General features: G+C 36.3%; 2 protein-coding genes across 2 annotated transcripts in view; one reads left to right on the plus strand and one right to left on the minus strand.

Moving 5' to 3' along the window:
• Positions 1-1,227: 1,227 nt before the first annotated feature.
• Positions 1,228-2,784, minus strand: Smp_156050 (hypothetical protein). Its single transcript, XM_018796474.1, has 2 exons — positions 2,465-2,784; positions 1,228-1,658 (listed from the first exon to the last, which is right to left on the minus strand). The coding sequence occupies exons 1-2, from the start codon at positions 2,747-2,749 to the stop codon at positions 1,635-1,637; spliced, it is 309 nt and encodes a 102-aa protein (XP_018651613.1). The 5' UTR covers positions 2,750-2,784; the 3' UTR covers positions 1,228-1,634.
• A 159-nt stretch (positions 2,785-2,943) lies between these two features.
• The window catches only part of Smp_156040 (putative sugar transporter), a gene marked incomplete at both ends in the record, with an annotated part of 61,650 nt that continues 45,949 nt past the window's right edge, over positions 2,944-18,644 (plus strand). The window contains 5 exons of the mRNA XM_018796476.1: positions 2,944-2,968; positions 4,452-4,567; positions 5,583-5,798; positions 17,414-17,729; positions 17,762-17,929. Of these exons, the coding sequence (XP_018651614.1) occupies positions 2,944-2,968; positions 4,452-4,567; positions 5,583-5,798; positions 17,414-17,729; positions 17,762-17,929 (841 nt within the window). The remainder of the gene's footprint in view (positions 2,969-4,451; positions 4,568-5,582; positions 5,799-17,413; positions 17,730-17,761; positions 17,930-18,644) is intronic.

The following is an 18,644-nucleotide window of genomic DNA, read 5'->3' on the forward strand; positions in this document are numbered from 1 at the left end:
TAAAGCGCCGGACATTCGCTTTTCGTCTTCTCAATTTCGTAAACAACAGTAACGCCACAGGAAGGCAGTGAGTAGGACTTCCCTTGCAGAGGCTATATATTCGCGTGGCCATATGAGAGCATTTCGAGAGGGAGAGCGGACTCTCCCCACTCTCGGCCGTACCAGGGCATTTGGGGGCTGTGAAAAGTTGCATATTTTCGGATTGTAGCCACCATTGGATTCTAGAACGCGTATCTCGTACTACATGGTATTTGTCAGTTTTATGTAACTGTATCCCGGTGTGGCGTTGATATTTACACTAAAATTCTAATGATGTGTCTATCGACTCAAACACTAATGCCTTATCTGATAAAGTACTTAGTTCGGATAGCCACTAATGTGTTCAGCAAATGTGATATTATTTGCAAAGGATCGTAATTCCCATCAGTAATCAAAAGCAGTCCTGAATACTAAGAACGGGGAAATACAAACCTTTATATCAAAAACTAAAGAGCTTCAATTTTTCTAGAGTGAATGAAACATGGGGTTTAGCTTATAGATAAGAGACGACATAAGTGCGAAACGATAATACAATCACAAAGTATAATAGTATAAATTTTGTGAGGCTAGGGTTCAATATAATTTTCCCCAAAAATAACTCAAATAGATAATAGATACCCATCGAAAATAAATTCTAACTAACAGTCTTCAAGTTATTCCTCTACACATGTTTGATTATAAGCATATCATTTAATAATACTACAATCGATGGAAGAAGTATATCCACACACATTCTCAACCAGTTAATACTCTAGGGACTTCTTTGTTGCCATTCCTGTTTGCTAAAAGAACGTAAGTGTCGATACAGTTTGATTCAAAAAGTAATATATGCCTTTTCAGGTTTAAGTTGAATGCAACGCATGAAACATTATTTTAAGAATTAACAATATCTAGTTGAAATCATGAGGTCAGTTGAAGCTAGACCATCATGAAAGGCGATTGCTACAGTCTCGTCCTATTGTGGGACTCCTCAGCAGTGCATATCCACGATCCCCCCTCGCGAGATTCGAACCCTCGACCTACCAGTCCCACAATAGGACGAAACGGCCGTCCAGGTTTTCCATGGTGGTCTAGCTTCAATTGACTCATGATTTCAGCTATATATATAAATCTCCACAAACAACCCCCAGTTAACAATATCATTAAAGTATTTTTTTATACCAAACTGTAATAAATCGCTACACTTACAATATTCCAAGTATACACTAGCATATATACCATGGCAACCAAAACAGCATTTATAAATAAATTCCAGACACTATATATAAGGTGTATAAATCCCATAGCGATTCCCATGAAAATAACCAAAAGTAGGGTGATATTTAAATGACATAACAGAGTATTGTTAGATAGATTTGAACAAATAAACTGAGCATTGTTTAATAAAAAGTCTGGTGAGATATATGCTTAGAAAAAATGTAGGAGCAATGATATTTTTTGATATATTAATGTATTAGATTTCTTTAGTGAATCGTTTATGATCACCTATAAAAAGAAATGATAATATGTCACTTTAGTGAAACGATGAGTGGTAATAAAATAGGCGATTGGCTGTATTCCACAGTTGGTTGTATATTGAAACTTTGAAATAAGCTTCAGTTTCTTGACATCCTTTGCAACTGAAATAATTATATATAAATAGTCAGTTGGATGTACATCATTTCAAGTTGTCACACTACAACAAGAAGAAATCATAAAAACAAATACCAAAATACTAAGAGTATTAACAGTAATAGTGGTAGTGTAAGACACAACACATGGACAGTATAATTCTAGAAAAAGGAATGAACTCGTAGAATAAAAACATATAAGGTGATTTTAAAGCTTAAAATCTAAGGAAAGAGTAAGAGTGAATGCATATACACTATTGCGACTGATTGTGAACTGTATCCTCAACAACCGATTACGCTGATCACCAGAACCTTAATCACGTAGTCTGTATTTACCTCTACTAGGTCCAATCCAACAGTTGATGAATTCATGAACTAACTCCACGTCTTAATCTGACCGCTCCTAGCTTTTTCGAATGTACATTTACAGCAGCTAACGTCAGATGTCGATGTAAGCGTTTGTTAGACAAATGTAATACGTCCCTACTACGCCAACCGATGAAGGTTCACTATATCATCAAATGATATGCCATCTGTACTTGATATATTGCATCCAACTTCGACATTCCGCACTCGATGGTTAAGACAGACAGGGGCAACGCTCCGATGGTATCCATAATCAAATACTAGTAGCCTATGAATATCTTCTATTTTTTAAAGACCATTTTACACAGCCATAAAGTAGAATTGAATGAACTTCTGAGTAGTACATTCGTCTTATAGCTGAAAGACAGACATCTCTTCTATGTTACACGTGGCAGAAATTAACAAGATCTAAGATTATATATATAAAGAATTGCAAATAAATTACTCACTTGTTTATTCAGCTGAAAAAGTAAACTATCTGTAACATGTACTGAATCTAAACACCCTGAAAAATTAACAGTTACTAATAATTCAAACAGAGAAGACAATAAACAAAGCTCAACAACTAATTGCCAACTGAAACACATAGTAAAAAAATAAGAAATTCCACCACAAACGGTTATCACAAAACATGGTAAACTAAAAGCTAGTTTTCTCCAAGATGAATCTGGAAAAAAACATTGTATTAGTACAATAGGTAAAATACAAAATCCTATTCCAACACATAGACCCATAACAAATCATCCAATAATTAGAAGCAATACTTCATAATTTTGCCATGATTCACAAATCCATATAAAGTACCATCCGATAACAGAAACAATATACATCAAATATATGATCTTATATCCATATTTATGAAGTATATGATAACTAATAGTGTTTCCTAAAATACCACCAATATTGAATGCCATCTTGAATAATAATGATGGAATTGGGTCCAGATACAATTGGTAGGAAACAACTAATGAGAAATAAAGATTGAAACCTAAGAAGAAAACAAAGGACGAAGAAACAAAAGAACTTCATCAAGTACCATCTTTACATAACCAATGAAATTATACGACAAAACATTTTTAAGTCAGTTATTTTACATTAATAAATATTAATGTAGGTATTATACATAACAAAGTAACATGTAGTGGCCTGCTTTTTTCGACAAGAACGCGATTGGTATAATGGAAACAATTATTCTTATAACCAATTGTACCAGCGATTGTTTTACTGTACTTGTTGTTTAACTGTATCAAAGTCATTTCTCGTTCCACTATCCATCTTGTTGGTTCGAACTTTCTTACGCTCTGCTCTTATTGCCTGTAATCCTTGGTACGTCTCGGTATTCATTCGATACCACAAGATTGCCAATAAATATACCCTATCTGGACCAGTTACAGTCTTCTGGTTTTCGAGTTATTAAAGGGACCAAGTCGTTTTTGGGCGCGTAATCTTATTGTAGTGGTGATCATAGTCAATCAAGACTGGACGCCATCTACAAACATCTCAACCTGGTAGTAGGCTTTAATTGGTATTTATAAGATGATAATTGAGGAGTAACATGTTATAAACACGAATAATTTTTCAAAGGTATGAAATTTTTTAACCGTCCCCCCCATTATTCATTTGTACTCTTCTCCCACCAATCAAAAGTGTCATTTTAGCCGGCCGATGAAGTGCTCATTTTCGGACACAAAAATAGTGAGTTTGGTTTAGCAATATCAGCTCTGGTCAGCGTTATTGTCAGCCACGTTTGTTTCAAACAGTGAAGCTCATTTGATTTCCAGATAGCTGTTCATTGGCGTAGGATTTTCGACGGAAGTTGAACTCCCGAAACAGCTAAGAGTTCATGAGAACGTGACTTTCTGCCATTTCATAATATGAGGTAGTCATCAAAATCCAGATGATTTTCATATAAAATATGTATGCAAAAGGAAGGGTCACACTTAGTGACTAACAACTTTGCAAGCGAGATAAGGGTTTGTTCCGAAGTAAATCCTTCATCCATAGGTCTAGCGAGCCTTTGGGTAGTGCCGTGTGAATCTTAAATATTTGTAGGGCTGATGGGAGGCTTTTATGCAGTATCCAGATGGTCAATTCGTCATAATCACACGTTGCTGTGTATCACTTATAAGAAAAATCCTAGCCCTCGTCGTTTGACAGCTGTGCAAATGAATACAATGTATCCTTTATTGATGCCCGGAGCTGCAGTTTTTGTTGTCATCAATTTATGCATGCAACTTATATGAGGAAAACAATTGCCCAAAATGTTTTCGATATAAGAGGATGTTTATTTGAACGAGCGAAACTTCCAGGTCAGTTTAACCCTGACCAAGTAGATGATTTTGAGACGTTAGCTACACATCATTGAGATTAAAAGTGCAGCTGAGGTGCATCGTGAAGTGAAAGGTTGTCTGGAATGTTATTTATTTTCAACAGTAGATCAGAAAAATGTAGCTCGGGGTTTTTCCGATGTCTTAGGCATTGATGGTACACACAAGTGTAACAGAGAGGAAACACCTCTAAACGAGATAGTGGCATCAGATGCCTCAATGAAGGTAATGCCAGTAGCATTTGAATTTCTTGCCAGGGAAACTTCCGAGGCGATTAGCACATTCGTAATCTTTTTTCGAGACAGGTTTTTTGGCAAGGATACCTATGGGATCTTTCATTAGTGATGACAGTCCTGACAAAAACAATGCGCTATCTAACAACTTTCCGGAAGTGCATCGTTTATTATTTCGAATACATATAATACGTAATGTTCTTCGGCGGATATGTTTACTGCGTTTAACCAATAACTTACTCATAGAATATCGCATCCGAAACATTCCAACTTTTTCTTCGTCTGATGAACGCTGAACTGTAAAAGTACAGTTACTCCAATGCATAAATCTGTGTAAATTTAACCCTTACTTACATGTTATTTAAGAAGACAGTCTTGATGGAGTTTTGTTCTCTCAATCAAGATCATCCATCTGAGCTACAAATCTTTTCCACCATCTCAAGAAGACAGTCTGACGTTTTTCCACTACATGCAAAATAACCTTCTCAAAAAAGAAAAGTGGACTAAAGCGTTCAGACCACGAGCAATGCTGTTAATTCAGAATAACACGAACTCTATGGAATCAACGCACAAGATAATGAACATGTACAACTTCAATCGTAAACGTCCGGTGTTGCGTTGTGTTTCATCTATTTTTAAGAAGTGGCTACTGACTGCATGCTAGTTCGCATGAAGTAAGGAAAGAAGTGTCTAGAAAAGTCGTGTTCCACATCAGTCCGGTATTACTGGAAACAAAAAGCCGTATCAGTCAGGAAGCACGTCAGTTGCTGAAAATTGAAACGTGTACAGAGTTTCTCTATATAATAAGATTATAGGAAAATACCTTTACATTCATAGATCACACAAGGAGGTATATTATCAATAAGGATGTTCTGGAATACAACTGCTCTTATAGATGAGAAATGCAGTTACCATGTCGACATCTTATTAACTACGCTCTTCAGTTCAATGAACTGATCATCCGAATTAGTTTTTGTGAAAAACGATGTGTTTTATTCAGTTAATAGTTCAACCCTGACGAATTATTACGAATAGCAAACACAGGAGTTCAACGGAAGCCAAATAGAAATGATATAATGAAGCCTATCAGTCAAATTTCAATTAATTATCAAGAATTTTGGTCCATAGTAAATTACCTGTTACACATTTTGTCTGGTTCTGTCGCTGCAACCGTTGATCCAAGTCCAGTTCCTGGATTTATTCACAATTCCCATTTAATACAGGTAACCGTACGCATAACAACCCTAGAGAAACATTATCCATTTCCATAGACCAGGGAATGGAAAAAATCAGTAGCAGAAATGACAATTAAGGAAATGTCGATCTCGATTCTGTTATGTCCAGTGATGAAGGTGAAGACGGTTCTGAAACCAATGTATTTATGAAAGCGATCGATAAGATCTCTGAGCCTAGTGAAGAATCTGACGATGAAAATTTTGATATTTGTGCTGGATGTTATTTGTTCTAAACGCAAAGCGTGGAAAACGGTTCTAGTGAATGGGCTAGATGTTCGAGATGCAGTACACTCAGTTATCTTCCGAAAGGACAAATGACGGTGTCCTCCTGGGTACGGAGTGTTACGGTTATGGTATGTAGTCATGGGTCTTGTAAGTGGATACCACACTTAATATTTTTCGTTGTAGATATCAACGAGCATTTAGTGAAAACGCAACACGGCCCTTTCCAGAGTCTTCTCAACAGACTGATTTAATTTTCTTCACTCGATCTATTAACCTTAGTCTGATCGTTCGACATAAAAAGCTATCCAATAACTTTTCTATGAAGTACGTATCATATATAGCATAGAAAAGATAATGTATAGCTGCCTAATAATAAGTCTCAGTTTCTGCATTAATGACGTTTAAATAATGCAACGTTTTATTTGTGATAATTGAGCTTGCTAAACAGATTGACCTATTTAAGGTTAATCAGTTGGCCTATATCAGATAGTTAATACGAGTTATTCTATGTCTAAGACATTTGTAATTGTATTAATTCTCTATTCGACATGATTTTTAGATTTTCATTTATCTATCATTGACATCTCACCTAACCAATGAATTGAAACTAGTGATATTAATGTCATATGTGTGTACAATTGTAAGCACGCATTACATGGAATATTAAATGATGAATTCAGGATTGTAACTAAATAAAAATTATATATTTACTTTGTGAAAAAATTGATAACACTGATAGATAAATATTACATTTTATAATAGAGTACACGTGATAAAATTATACGTGATTACGACTGTACAGTTGAAGAAAATGCCATTGTTCGGAAGAATACTTTCTTCATTGAAGCGTCGACATTGTTTTTCATAACTTCGCTGAATTTATGAATCGATCAGTTTTAGACAACCATTGAAAACCTGGGAGTACTTGACGGTTGTTTTGTCCCAGGATGGGACTTATCAACAGCGTTGTTGATTTGGTTAAATAGTTTTCAGATAGACTAGTAACTATGATCACGATAAACTTGTGTTTATTAATAATAAACTTTTCAATTTCTTCTCACTCGGTATCATATACCATTGAGATCTTATACTACATCATTTTGGAATAATATATTTTTCATCTTTGCAACAGTTAACAAGTGAGCAGTTTTATTGATGTATATATAATATATCTTAGATAGTTGGATTGTTTGTAAACCGTCCTGATATTGGTTAGCCATACAGTAGGATGTATACAGTGAATGTATATTTATGTGTTTATTTAAAGACATAAATATTGGTACAAGGAAGCACCAGATATATATGAACCGCACAAATCTCATTCGCTTTGTGTGAGGGCTCGGATACTGCTCGGGTTCCCAAATAAAAGCAGGTGGTTTTCTTAGGGGACTACACCCGGAACCTTTGACCTAAAGATCTGATCCACAAGGAAGTGGAGCAACGTAAGGAAATGCAGTCACATGGTAGCCGGTGACCGACGATTGATTCATACGCCTTTTGTTACCTCAGGATACTGGAGCCAGCCCATGTGCACAATTGATTTGGAATCAGGGTTTTCCAACTGCCCTGGGTGGACTTTCCGTGTCCACCAACACGGTTAAAGCGCCGGACATTCGCTTTTCGTCCCCTCGATTTCGTAAACAACACCCCCGTGACGAGAAGGCAGTGAGTAGGACTTTCCTGGCAGAGGCTATATACGGGTGGTCATGTGTGAGAATTTCGAGAGGGAGAGCAGATTATATCTTCGTAAAGATTCACACATGAACTAGCAATGCATCTTAATTTAGTGCACTTTCCAAGAGTGTTACCTATGGTAATTACTCTAAAAACACAAAAATCAGTCGAAAAACATATAAACCTACCTGAAAATTAAAGTGATATTGATTCACTTAGTAATGAGGTGAGCTAATAATTGCTTGGGAAATTTACAAAATTATTCTTAGAAAACATGATAGCAGTAAGACAATTTGTTGAAATACTAACAAAGCCTACTTTCTTAACAAAAAACAATTATTGAGCAAATACATCATATAATTCTGATAGGCTTCGTCTTCGCATTTCATTATTGAAATTTAACAAAGGGACTAGTTGTTTTAAACAATAAAGTATCAGAACACTGCATGATATACAGGTGTTTTTCATTCACTGATCGAGAAAAAACATATTTACAAAATATTAGCGATAGTCAACGTCAATTTTTGAAAGATACCTTACTTCTTATTGACGATAGCACATAGCATGGTTATAGACTTTGCCTCACAATACATCATTTTTGGAAAATTTGTTGAAATATACAGATTAATTTCTCCGCGACAGCAAATAACATCTTTTTTAGATGCCGGGGAAGTAATTTTATCAATGTAAGAACATCTTTTTTACAACAAATACTAACATTTACCTTGATTAATAAATCCAATTAAACAAACGAGAATTCTTCAAAAATAGTCCATGAGTGAAAAACGTTTTGCACTTGTAGTACTTCAAGCATCAAATGTCATATATATAACGCTGAAAGAGACCAAACATAAAACGTTTTACAGCAAACTATTATATAACAAATGAAAGCAAATGTATCCCAATGAAAACAGTTCTCATATAACTACCACCAACTGATCAAATGTATTTTGAAAAAGTATGTTGACAACTAGGTGTATCGGTCAGGAGGCTCTATACCACAAAACACGACAGAAGAATATATATATATATAAGTGTTAGATGAGCACGAACGAACGTATTGTATTTAGAATTCGAAATCGAGCAGTAATCATGTACGAAGGAAATGTTAGTTCGTACAAACACCAAAGAGTGTGGGCAGGAGTATGTGAAAATATATTGATTTCTTCCAGATGAAAGAGAAAACGAGCCGACAATAGTGGTTGAGGAGACATATTAATTCCAAAATAATGATAAAGTTATTACGAAAAAGTTTGGCTTGTTATTATACCGAAATATAGATTATAAACAAAGCAAAATACCGGAAGTTACTTAAATTGTCGGAAGGAGACCTGTTCAAGTTCATATATTTGGTCTCGTAATTCACAATTATAAGTAGACAGTGATCCCAAACGTGATTGGATAATACAAGATGTGTCCAGAATAATCGCGTGATGAACTCAATCTCCCGATTTTGGGGCAAATTTTATCCGTTTCCAGAAAAATTTCGTAGAATCCTCTATAAAAATTTTTGAAGAAACGGCACAAAACCCCCATAAAATCTCCCCAAACTTTTGGGAAAACCTCGAAATCTACCCCAAAATAGGGGGATTGGGAGGGTATCAATGTGATCTGTAAACATATATAGTAAATATATTAGAATTATTTCACTGTGAAAGTTGATAAGTGAGAACGAGATGTGTGTGCAGCAGTGTATATACAGAAATATTTGTGTGCTACAGAACGAGGACGGAAGATCAAGGTAAAAATTTTCAAAAAGCGATTTGGAAGTCAATAATAGTAATTGTATAAATTATGTAAAATGAAGTAAGAATGCGAATAATGACAAAAACTAATTACAAAATAAGTTTTTATTAACTAACTTCACAAGTCTCATTAGGCATATAGATCAAACTTATATTTGATCACGAAAGCAGTCGAAAACAACCAGAAACAACAAGAGGATGGTATTGAGACAATATGAGAATCCAAACTAGGAGTTGGTAGCTTAATGTTTCGAACACGTTATAAAACATTTCATCCGTTTGATCAAGGTCAAGGCTACGTTGCACCTGGCAATGTAAATGCAATAACATGATAAAATAAAGTTCATCTCACCTAGTTGCTTTTATCATATAGTTCATCAGATTTCAATAATTCTGACTTTGTGACAAAATTGAGCAAAAAAAACCTATTCAAAATGCAACAATGCTCACAATCGCTAAAAATAGATTAAAAGAATATTAACGCCATAAACTTAAGCGACCTTATGAATAGAGCGAAACGTCATATTTAGAAAGGACAGTGATATTATCTTCGCTGAGTGAATCTTATCTTTTTGATCGTTTATTACATATCATGACTACTGTTCACACTTTAATTGAATTTATTCCAGCTTAAGTATACGCTAAGAGTATCGTTTTCGTTTTTGAAGTGGTTTATCGTGGGTTATTCTGAGTGCTTTGTTTCCATTGTATTAGTTAGCACTTTCGGTTTTAACAATTTATAATTTTTCTTTTTTCTGGTCAGCAACTTCCTTTGTCACTCGGTATTGTTGTTTCTAGTTTCTTTTTGAAAACCTCTGTTTGGTAGCTAGACAGTACAAGAGGAGCAGTTACCAACACTCAGACTGCCGATACCTCGTTGAATGCGGCATACAGTGAGACGAGTTCAAAGGCTGGCACAGCGAAGTTTGCACGAATTTGACGGCTGAAGCTTTCAAACGATTTAGTAAAAACGGTTGCGTATAGCTTTGTCAGCAGTGCTGCTCGGACACAATAAGCTTGCTAACCGGGGCCATTTCAATGGTAAACGCTGCCAAAAAGTGTATTAGCAAAAGAGATCGGGACACACGGGACACCACTTGCTCTGTCGGCACAGAAATTGTTGTAAAGCCACCTCAAATTAGCTTGATAGCCACTGACTGACATCAATCAAAGGAGGAAAGACAGTTTTCAAAGAGTTCTGTCATAAATAAAAACCCAAGGAAGGAATTTTCTTCTGCCCCCAATCCTGTTAATGGTATCTGGCAGAAAACGCCTCAGAAACCTACTCGCAAGGCTGGATCTGTTTCTTTCAGAAAAACTACCCGACTACCCAAGTCGTCGATAATCTGCCGGGATCCCACAGCATGTTTGATGTGACTGTGGTTGATAATCCAACGAAAGTTGATGAACGGGTACAGGTCGTAAACAGGAAACAGAATAAAGCTATTTAAAAAAAGCCAACTTTCAAAAATTAGCCAAAAAATTTAAAACTGATCACAGTGACAGGTCAGTTATCCTACACAAAATCAGGGAGAGTGAAAGCTCTGAACCTAAAACTCGTTCTTAGCATGACATTGTGTTGATAAAACATCTATTAAATTAACCAATGCCTCAGGATATCTTTGGAGTCACCTAGCTAAAGGTGAATTCACCAGGCAACCAAGTCAACTTAAAACCTAATCATACTAGGCTACCTAAAGTAGTATTTAAATCTCCCAATGAATGGGACTTATTACTGTAGAATGGACATAAACTAAAGGGTTCGGAAGTTTTTGTCCGTAAGCACTTGCCACTCGCAGACCCCGTAAAAAGACAAGAAGCGGAAAAAGAACTACAACTTAGGTTAGATGCTGGCTAAAAGGATATAAAAATAGCAAATTTTGAGCTGTGAGGCCTCCACAGAGAATGAAGCAGAGGCCGATATGGGTGCGGCACGAAGCCATTTAAATAGGTTCGAATCTCTTACACTAATGCCCGAAGCTTGCTCAATAAGAGGTCGAAACTAGGTGTACAAATTAAATCTACCAAGTCAGATGAAACCACAGTCATAAAAACTTGGCTTGATTCCAAGGGTTTTACCTTAGTAAGAGCCTGCAGAATCCAGAAGCGTAAAGGAGAGGAAGTAGCTCTATTCATTAGGAATACTATTCCATTTACCATCATCTATAATGTATCCAATGAGAGTGGGACGTGTGTTTTGGTCTGCCGCTGTTCAACCTGTGAGGTAAATGAAGTCTGGCTATGCGGTCTCAATACGCGGTCGTAAATCGGTCGATGCCTAATCCTAGGAGACTTCAATCCATCTACGGTAGACTGGAATAATCTGAAGACTGAATTGTCAGCAAATTTTTTCGAGCAGGAACTAGTTGATGCGGTTAACACATGTGGCCTAGTACAACATGTAAAAGAAGCGAACAGGTACGACTCGGACTCTGAATCGTCCTTACTAGATCTCATATTGACCCATTATGAGGATGACGTCACGAACGTCGGTTAAATGCAACCCTTAGGTGAAAGTGATCATGCAGTTCTAAACTTTGAATTCCATATGATTTTCAAAAGCAAGCACGCATCAGCTCAACCGAGACCTGACATGCGGAAAGCTCGTATACAAGATATTATACACTCAGCATCGTCAGTAGATTGGACAACAGAGCCACAAATCTCAATGGAAACAGCTTGGAATGTATATAGAAATTTGTACTTAAAAGCTACCATATCCCTTGGACTACACCAAGGAGGCCGAGAACTCTCCACCATGGTTCAGTAGGTACCCTTCCCCGTAAGAAAAGAAGGATGTGGAAAATATACTGAGAAGCTCGAAATACTTGTACGTCGACTCTCCGTAGGTCTAGAAAGTTGTACGAAGAGAAGATTGTTAAGGAATCTGTAGAATGCACTAAACGCTTGTACTCATATATAAACCAGAGGACTAAAAGAGGAGGAAATATTCCTGCACTATGAGGAGACAAAAATGCTTCACCATTAGTGGAAGACGAGTATGGTAAAGCTACAGTATTCTCGAACTGCTTCCAGTCAGCTCATATAAATCCCATCACATACACACACTGGACACTGACGAACTCGATATGTTTGATCCGCTAACTAAGCTTGATATAGACAAGTCAACGGGACCATATGAACTTCATTCTAGGTTACTAAAGGAACTAGCTGATTTCGTTGCGAACCTACTAGTTATATGTCTTAATTCATCCATAACTCAGGGCCGATTACCAAAAGACTGGAAGAATGCCATAGTAAGTTCTGTCTTCAAAACAGGTACGGAACATAAACTTGAGAATTACCGACCCGTTAGCCTAACTAGAGTGGTTGCTAAAATTTTAGAAAAGATTATTCGTAAGGAACTGTTGAAATATCTCTATGAAGATCTGATCCTTTCGGAAAAGCAGCGTGGTTTTAGAACAGGGTCGTGTGAGGACATACTCGAACACTTGTGTTCATTCTCACTGATCTAGGGGAGAATAAGGGGTGTCCTGATAATAACATACGACAAATTAAGTACACCGAATAACACCGACTCCATCATATTGCCAGAACATCATCGCCACGCTCTTTGAGGTTTCCCTCGAAACAGAGCGCATGAAGGAGCGAACACCCAGAAAAACTCTCTTTCTTCTTGTTACGAGTTCATCTGTTTGGAATGCTCCCACTGATGAAGTGTTCACAACCTCCTTAGAGGATAGCTTGAAAATAAGACTTCGCGAACAAGAACTCACCTACGAATTTTCACCTTCCGTTTGGACCAGCTGTGTCTGATTCTTGTCCCACAATTTGCCTACTATTACCACCACTGCATATTAGTGGCTAAGTTCCGTCTCGCTTGTTGTCATCTCCGTTCGCTCTCTCATTCTTATAATACAAGCTTGAGACAAAGACATTCGACTACACTGAGACTAGTAACGTGATTGGACTACACTGTAAGTCTTTAAAAATAAAAACTATGCCTTTAAATCAAGAAGCAAGTACAAGGAAATCAGTCGCTTTACATAATCCCGTTATGAGGACACTGGATATTGAAAATAGATTATCTGGAGAAAGAGTAGCGGACGGACGAAATTTTGTCCGACATTTGCCGTTATCGTGGTGTTTTGCCCGTCAACTTCATTACACGTAGGTTTCCGTTGCTCAGTGTGAAACTATAGGCGTAGATTCTTCATAACGCGACAGTTAAGGTATTTTATTGTCAAAACGATTTGAAACCATATCAGTCCTCACTTTTCGGTTTTGTTATATGCAAATACGAGACAGAAAGTGAATAAAGTGAAAGTGTCACAGTTTAGAAATATTTTTCTCACTCTGACAAAACTATAATACCTTCCATGGAACCTTTACTTTCGAGGGGTGATGTATCCTCTGTGTCTTACCAAAGACGATGACGTTAACTTCATCGACGTTTAAACGTCGAGGGAATTCCCACAAATAAACAACATGAAGGCGAAAAATCGACATTTCCCCTTTATTCACGCTTTTGTCTGTTTCATTTCCCTGTTTTCCGCCCCCTTTTCCCCTTTTTTAGGTGTTTGGGCTGGTTCCAATATCTCCAATATCTTTGTCACGAGCTTGTATAAACCGATTGATTGCTTTGCCCTCGCTTATTGTTATTTCAGCATGATCTCAGATAATAAATAGTTCCCAAACGGTAGTGGTCGAGCCACTTGGTCCGACTAATTCTAGTCCGGTAGTTATCTGTGGGTTTATATATCTTATAGATGTGTACAATCTGCATATAAAAAATTCACGATGGTTCCCCTTAGCTCCTATCCTGAGACGAAACTCTAAAACCATAGACTTTTCGTTCATCTTTATAAAAAAATCTGAGGTGAAACATTCTAATTAAAAGTTTTGACGTATTATTTCCGATGTCTTTCATCAATTTATTAAGCTTTAGCACATTACTTCCACATACCCTCTTACTGCTTGCTTGATAAAAGCAAACTGCAATTTAGAAGTCTTTACATTCACCACATATAGGTTTCAAACTGTAAAAATGCGGATGAGCCCACCGAGCTATGTTGTTTTACGCCCTTCCATCTTTTTTCCGAGTCTAAAATTTGATATGTTAGTCTTGTTACCATTTCATGTTCGGAATAGAGATATAAATTTGGCTACGCCTTATCTCATTCTCTCCAAGACTGATCACCTTTTGCTTAACCACAGAATGATCTAATGTACAGTTCCAAATCAAGATTGGAACTCCTTTTTCCTTGATCTGAGTTCAAAACTACCCGATTAATGTACATCAAGCCCATCTATGAATATACTTAGGTAGAAGTAAAATTTTTCTACAGATGGGTTTAGGATCAACACGGATTAAATGACATATTAGTCAGATTTATTATATATATTTTGTTCTCTTTTCTTATTATTCTTACAATACCTTTAGTGATACTAATAAAATAATGTCCACATACTTCTGTTTAGTTAGTTGTAATAAGTCCGTAACATGCTAAAAATCGATTTAGAATCATTTTTGCTTGAATATAAATCACATTTCCCTGAAAATACGCTACATCATGTTTGTTAGTTGGACTCAATTTGTCCAAAGCAAAAGTTGGCTAAAGTCTCTTCCTTGTACTTCGATGAATATACGAGATTATTTTGAACTAAAGAAGAAATTCATGAAAGTGAATGACTTCCAATATCCAATACCATTGTGACGATCTTGTATAAACTGTTTACGTTTTTGCGCCTAATACTTGTCTCGGTGGGGTTTTAGGTCTTTGATAATGATCAGTGTTTAGGGTTAGGGTAAGGGGTTTAGTCTTAGTTGCTGTAGGACTTCATCGGCTTTGCTTCAAACACTATATAATAGATACAATCAGCATTTATCTCAGACGTTATCACAACTTTTAAATGTCATTATGAAGATCATGAACCAATCAATGTTTGACCACCATTGCGAACCTGGAGACACCGAACGGCAGTTTGGTCCTAGTATGGGACTCCTCAGCAGTACACATCCACGATCCTGCACGCGGGACTCGAGTCGGGACCTTCGGTTTCCCACGAACGCCTAAACTCTAGTCCGCTGAGGTAGGATGCAACGGTGTTATTGTTCAGCTTCAACCAGTCCAAAATGAATGTTAATTGAAAAACGTATAGAATTAGTTTATGTATCCAAAAGAGAATAAAAGCTGAAACTTTTTGGCCGAGCCGCTTATGTTTGTATTTGATACTATAAGTAAAGTCTTAGTACTTTGTTATTTCTGTTTAAACTTTTACAATAACAACAGAGCACTTAAAGCCAAAAACGAACAATTATTCTCTTAGTTAACCAACCAAAGGTTAAAACGTTTTAAAAACGTCTTTCGTCTGTGGTTATTTACTACCCGAAGAAACAGCTTGTTTCTTTTTCATATTACATATATGTTATTGTATTCAGTCGTTGTGAATTTTCCCTCCTTATTCAAATATTTCGTCGAATAACCTTAAACAAATTAAAGGGAAATTCGACTCTACTGATCAAGCGGTTCTGTGACAGTGTCGGTCATTGAAAGGTGTACAGAATAAGTACGTCAACATTGCACAGACTCTCTACTCAGACAACACTGGTTGAGTCGGAGTGTGTGGCAAATTTTCAATAAAATTGGTAATATTAGGCGGTATTCATTAGGTCTGTCCACTTTACGCATTTTCACTTAACTCTGTCATAGACATTTTAATGGAGTAAATGCTCTCATTATCTCACCTTTCAAAAATTGATCTACTAAGAGATTCACTTGTTAACTTAAAGCATCAAAATGATGTATTTTTGTCTGGTAACGACCACGAAAAGATGTAAAATCTTCTAATCACCGGAAAAATAATGCAAATATGTTCTTGATAGGTTTTTCTTCTGCATGTAAAATGTTGTTTGAAAACTGATCTGCGTCAGCGCCCAAACTAATGATAAGAAGTGAAGTAGTTCGGCGTGTCGACTTATTCACTTATCCCGTAAGTCTCATGAGCTCCGATGTGTTAGCGATTGCCAAAATCTCGGCACAGATTCAGAAGGCTCGATTGGCTTTTGCCAACTTGCATCACGTGTAGCGTATGGGAGGTATCCATCAGCAAAATAAGGAATGAGTTTACTGAGTGGCTGTTTATTTATTTCGACTTTCATGGGCGTAAAACATTGCCATTTGGAACAGAGAATATTTGTAGGTTATTAGTGTTTCATCATATAAACCTGCAAAGTGTTGCTCATGTATGTTGGAACCACAAAGTGAGCAATGCAGAGGTTATACGTAGGGAACTAGGTGAGGATAGAAACTCAGTTAATGAAGTGGGGACATTATCGATTGAGGTAGTTCGCATATGTATAACTCATGCTTAACCACATCAGACAATGACTATTGAAGTTGGTTAACGTAGGGGTATACTAAAAAAAATCTGGGTTCGTTCAGACATAAATGTGGCGTCAGTCAATGAAGTTATTGTCAGTCTTACTGAGCCATGTCGATAGATGCAGACCATTTGGTTGGTGATAGCGCAATTACCGTAATCAATGGTTAAAGACATCGAGTGTCATGGGACATAATCGAGTGGTGGAGATGCATTCACTCACTGTCTTCTCTCACATCCCAAGTTTCCGCGAAACCATTCTCGAATCCTATTGTTTATACACGACATTTTTTATTGATGATATTTTTACTACTTTTATTACTCTGGCATTTGTCTTGTGAATTTCATGTCATTGTACTGTTATTTTGTAGCTAATAACCTTAAAAACCTTAGATTATCATTTTGTTTGCTTACAGACTCTCTACATATCAAGGTTACAACAATTCTTATGAATAATTTGGTTGCTCAAACCCCTACATTATTCTTCACACCACTCATGACTCTTATAGTGTTACTCATGTAGAGTTCGTTTACTGTCAGCTAACATGCTGGAATTTTATGTAGAATATTTTATTCATTCTTTTTTCAATAGATATTTCATTCTGTTTTAAATAGATAATGACTGGCACCTATGCAACTGCACAAGCAAAATTTACGAAGCTGAGAAAGAGGCTTGATCAATTAGGATATAAACAACCACTAGGTCTAGACAGCTTACCATTAGTGGAACGTTTGTTTTATGACCTTGTTTGGACAACGGAGAATTTGAGAAAGGTTAGGAGTGAACTTTCTTCTCAAATTCAAATACGATCTACGGTTGAGGATTATATTGCCCCATACAAAGCAGATAATGGGAAGTTGATACGTGAAAACAATGAAATTAATCACCATTTAATGGTCCTTCGTCAAGATTATGAAGAAAATATTCGAGGTTCTTAAATACTATCCTAAATATACAAGTAGGTTTAAAAGGAGAATGCAGAAGATTAGAAAATGAGAATGAAGACATGAAATATTTCAATTCCCAATGTCTTGATAAAATCCATAATTATGAGCGGGAAGCTAAACGAATGATTGAGCAAATATTATATTTACAAGAGAAGAATTTTCAGGCTGTAGTATATACACCGGGTAATGATCTGTGAAAGCTATTTATGTTAAACATTGAATTATTTTGAAAGTGATTTTTGTCTCACTTTTCCATTTGTTATTTACTTAATTGCTGCCTAACAGGTCATCATATTTTATGCGAAATTCAACATTCTAATGTAATCTATAACTATTTCGGATCTTATTGTCCTCAGTATCAGAGACCGGATGTGAGTTTTGTATAAATACTCACTGGTGCTTCTAGGTGAAGTGCATTTTCGGTGGATAAGTCTAAGTTGACTGGCTGTTCATTGATGTAATTAATATGACAATGAAGTGTCGGTATAAATCAAAACTGAATTATAATTTTGTGTAGGAAATGTTTTAAAATTTATCGAGCCTATAAAGCGAAGGTCATTTACTAATGTTTCAATTATTCACTATCAAGTCATTTTGTGTTTTGCTGTAGTTACCTGAAGTTAATAATTGTAATAGATATCATTCGTATTCATCATTAAAGTAAAATGAAAGCGTGACCCTCAAAGACCGTTATATTAGAAGTGTGGTGACTGTTTGTAACTAGAAAATCAGTTTCAGATCCCTGTTGGGCGACTTTGTTAGAAATCATTGGATTCATTCTCTTCGTTTAGTAAAAAGTCACTCTGCATTAATTGTGAAGTAGGTAGAGACTACTTATAACTTTCAACTTCTACTGTTCTTTCTCGTTAAAAGCATGTAACATAGATTTCTGCTCAAA

Source organism: Schistosoma mansoni, chromosome 4 (assembly GCF_000237925.1).
Source record: "Schistosoma mansoni strain Puerto Rico chromosome 4, complete genome".
Taxonomy (NCBI): domain Eukaryota; kingdom Metazoa; phylum Platyhelminthes; class Trematoda; order Strigeidida; family Schistosomatidae; genus Schistosoma; species Schistosoma mansoni.

Excerpts from the sequence above, each read along its gene's own strand:
- Smp_156050 (XM_018796474.1), bottom strand. The coding sequence starts at position 2,749 with ATGGGTCTATGTGTTGGAATAGGATTTTGTATTTTACCTATTGTACTA. Across the intron at positions 1,659-2,464 it reads TTTTTCAGCTGAATAAACAA|TTGCAAAGGATGTCAAGAAA; the intron begins GTGAGTAATTTA and ends TAATTATTTCAG.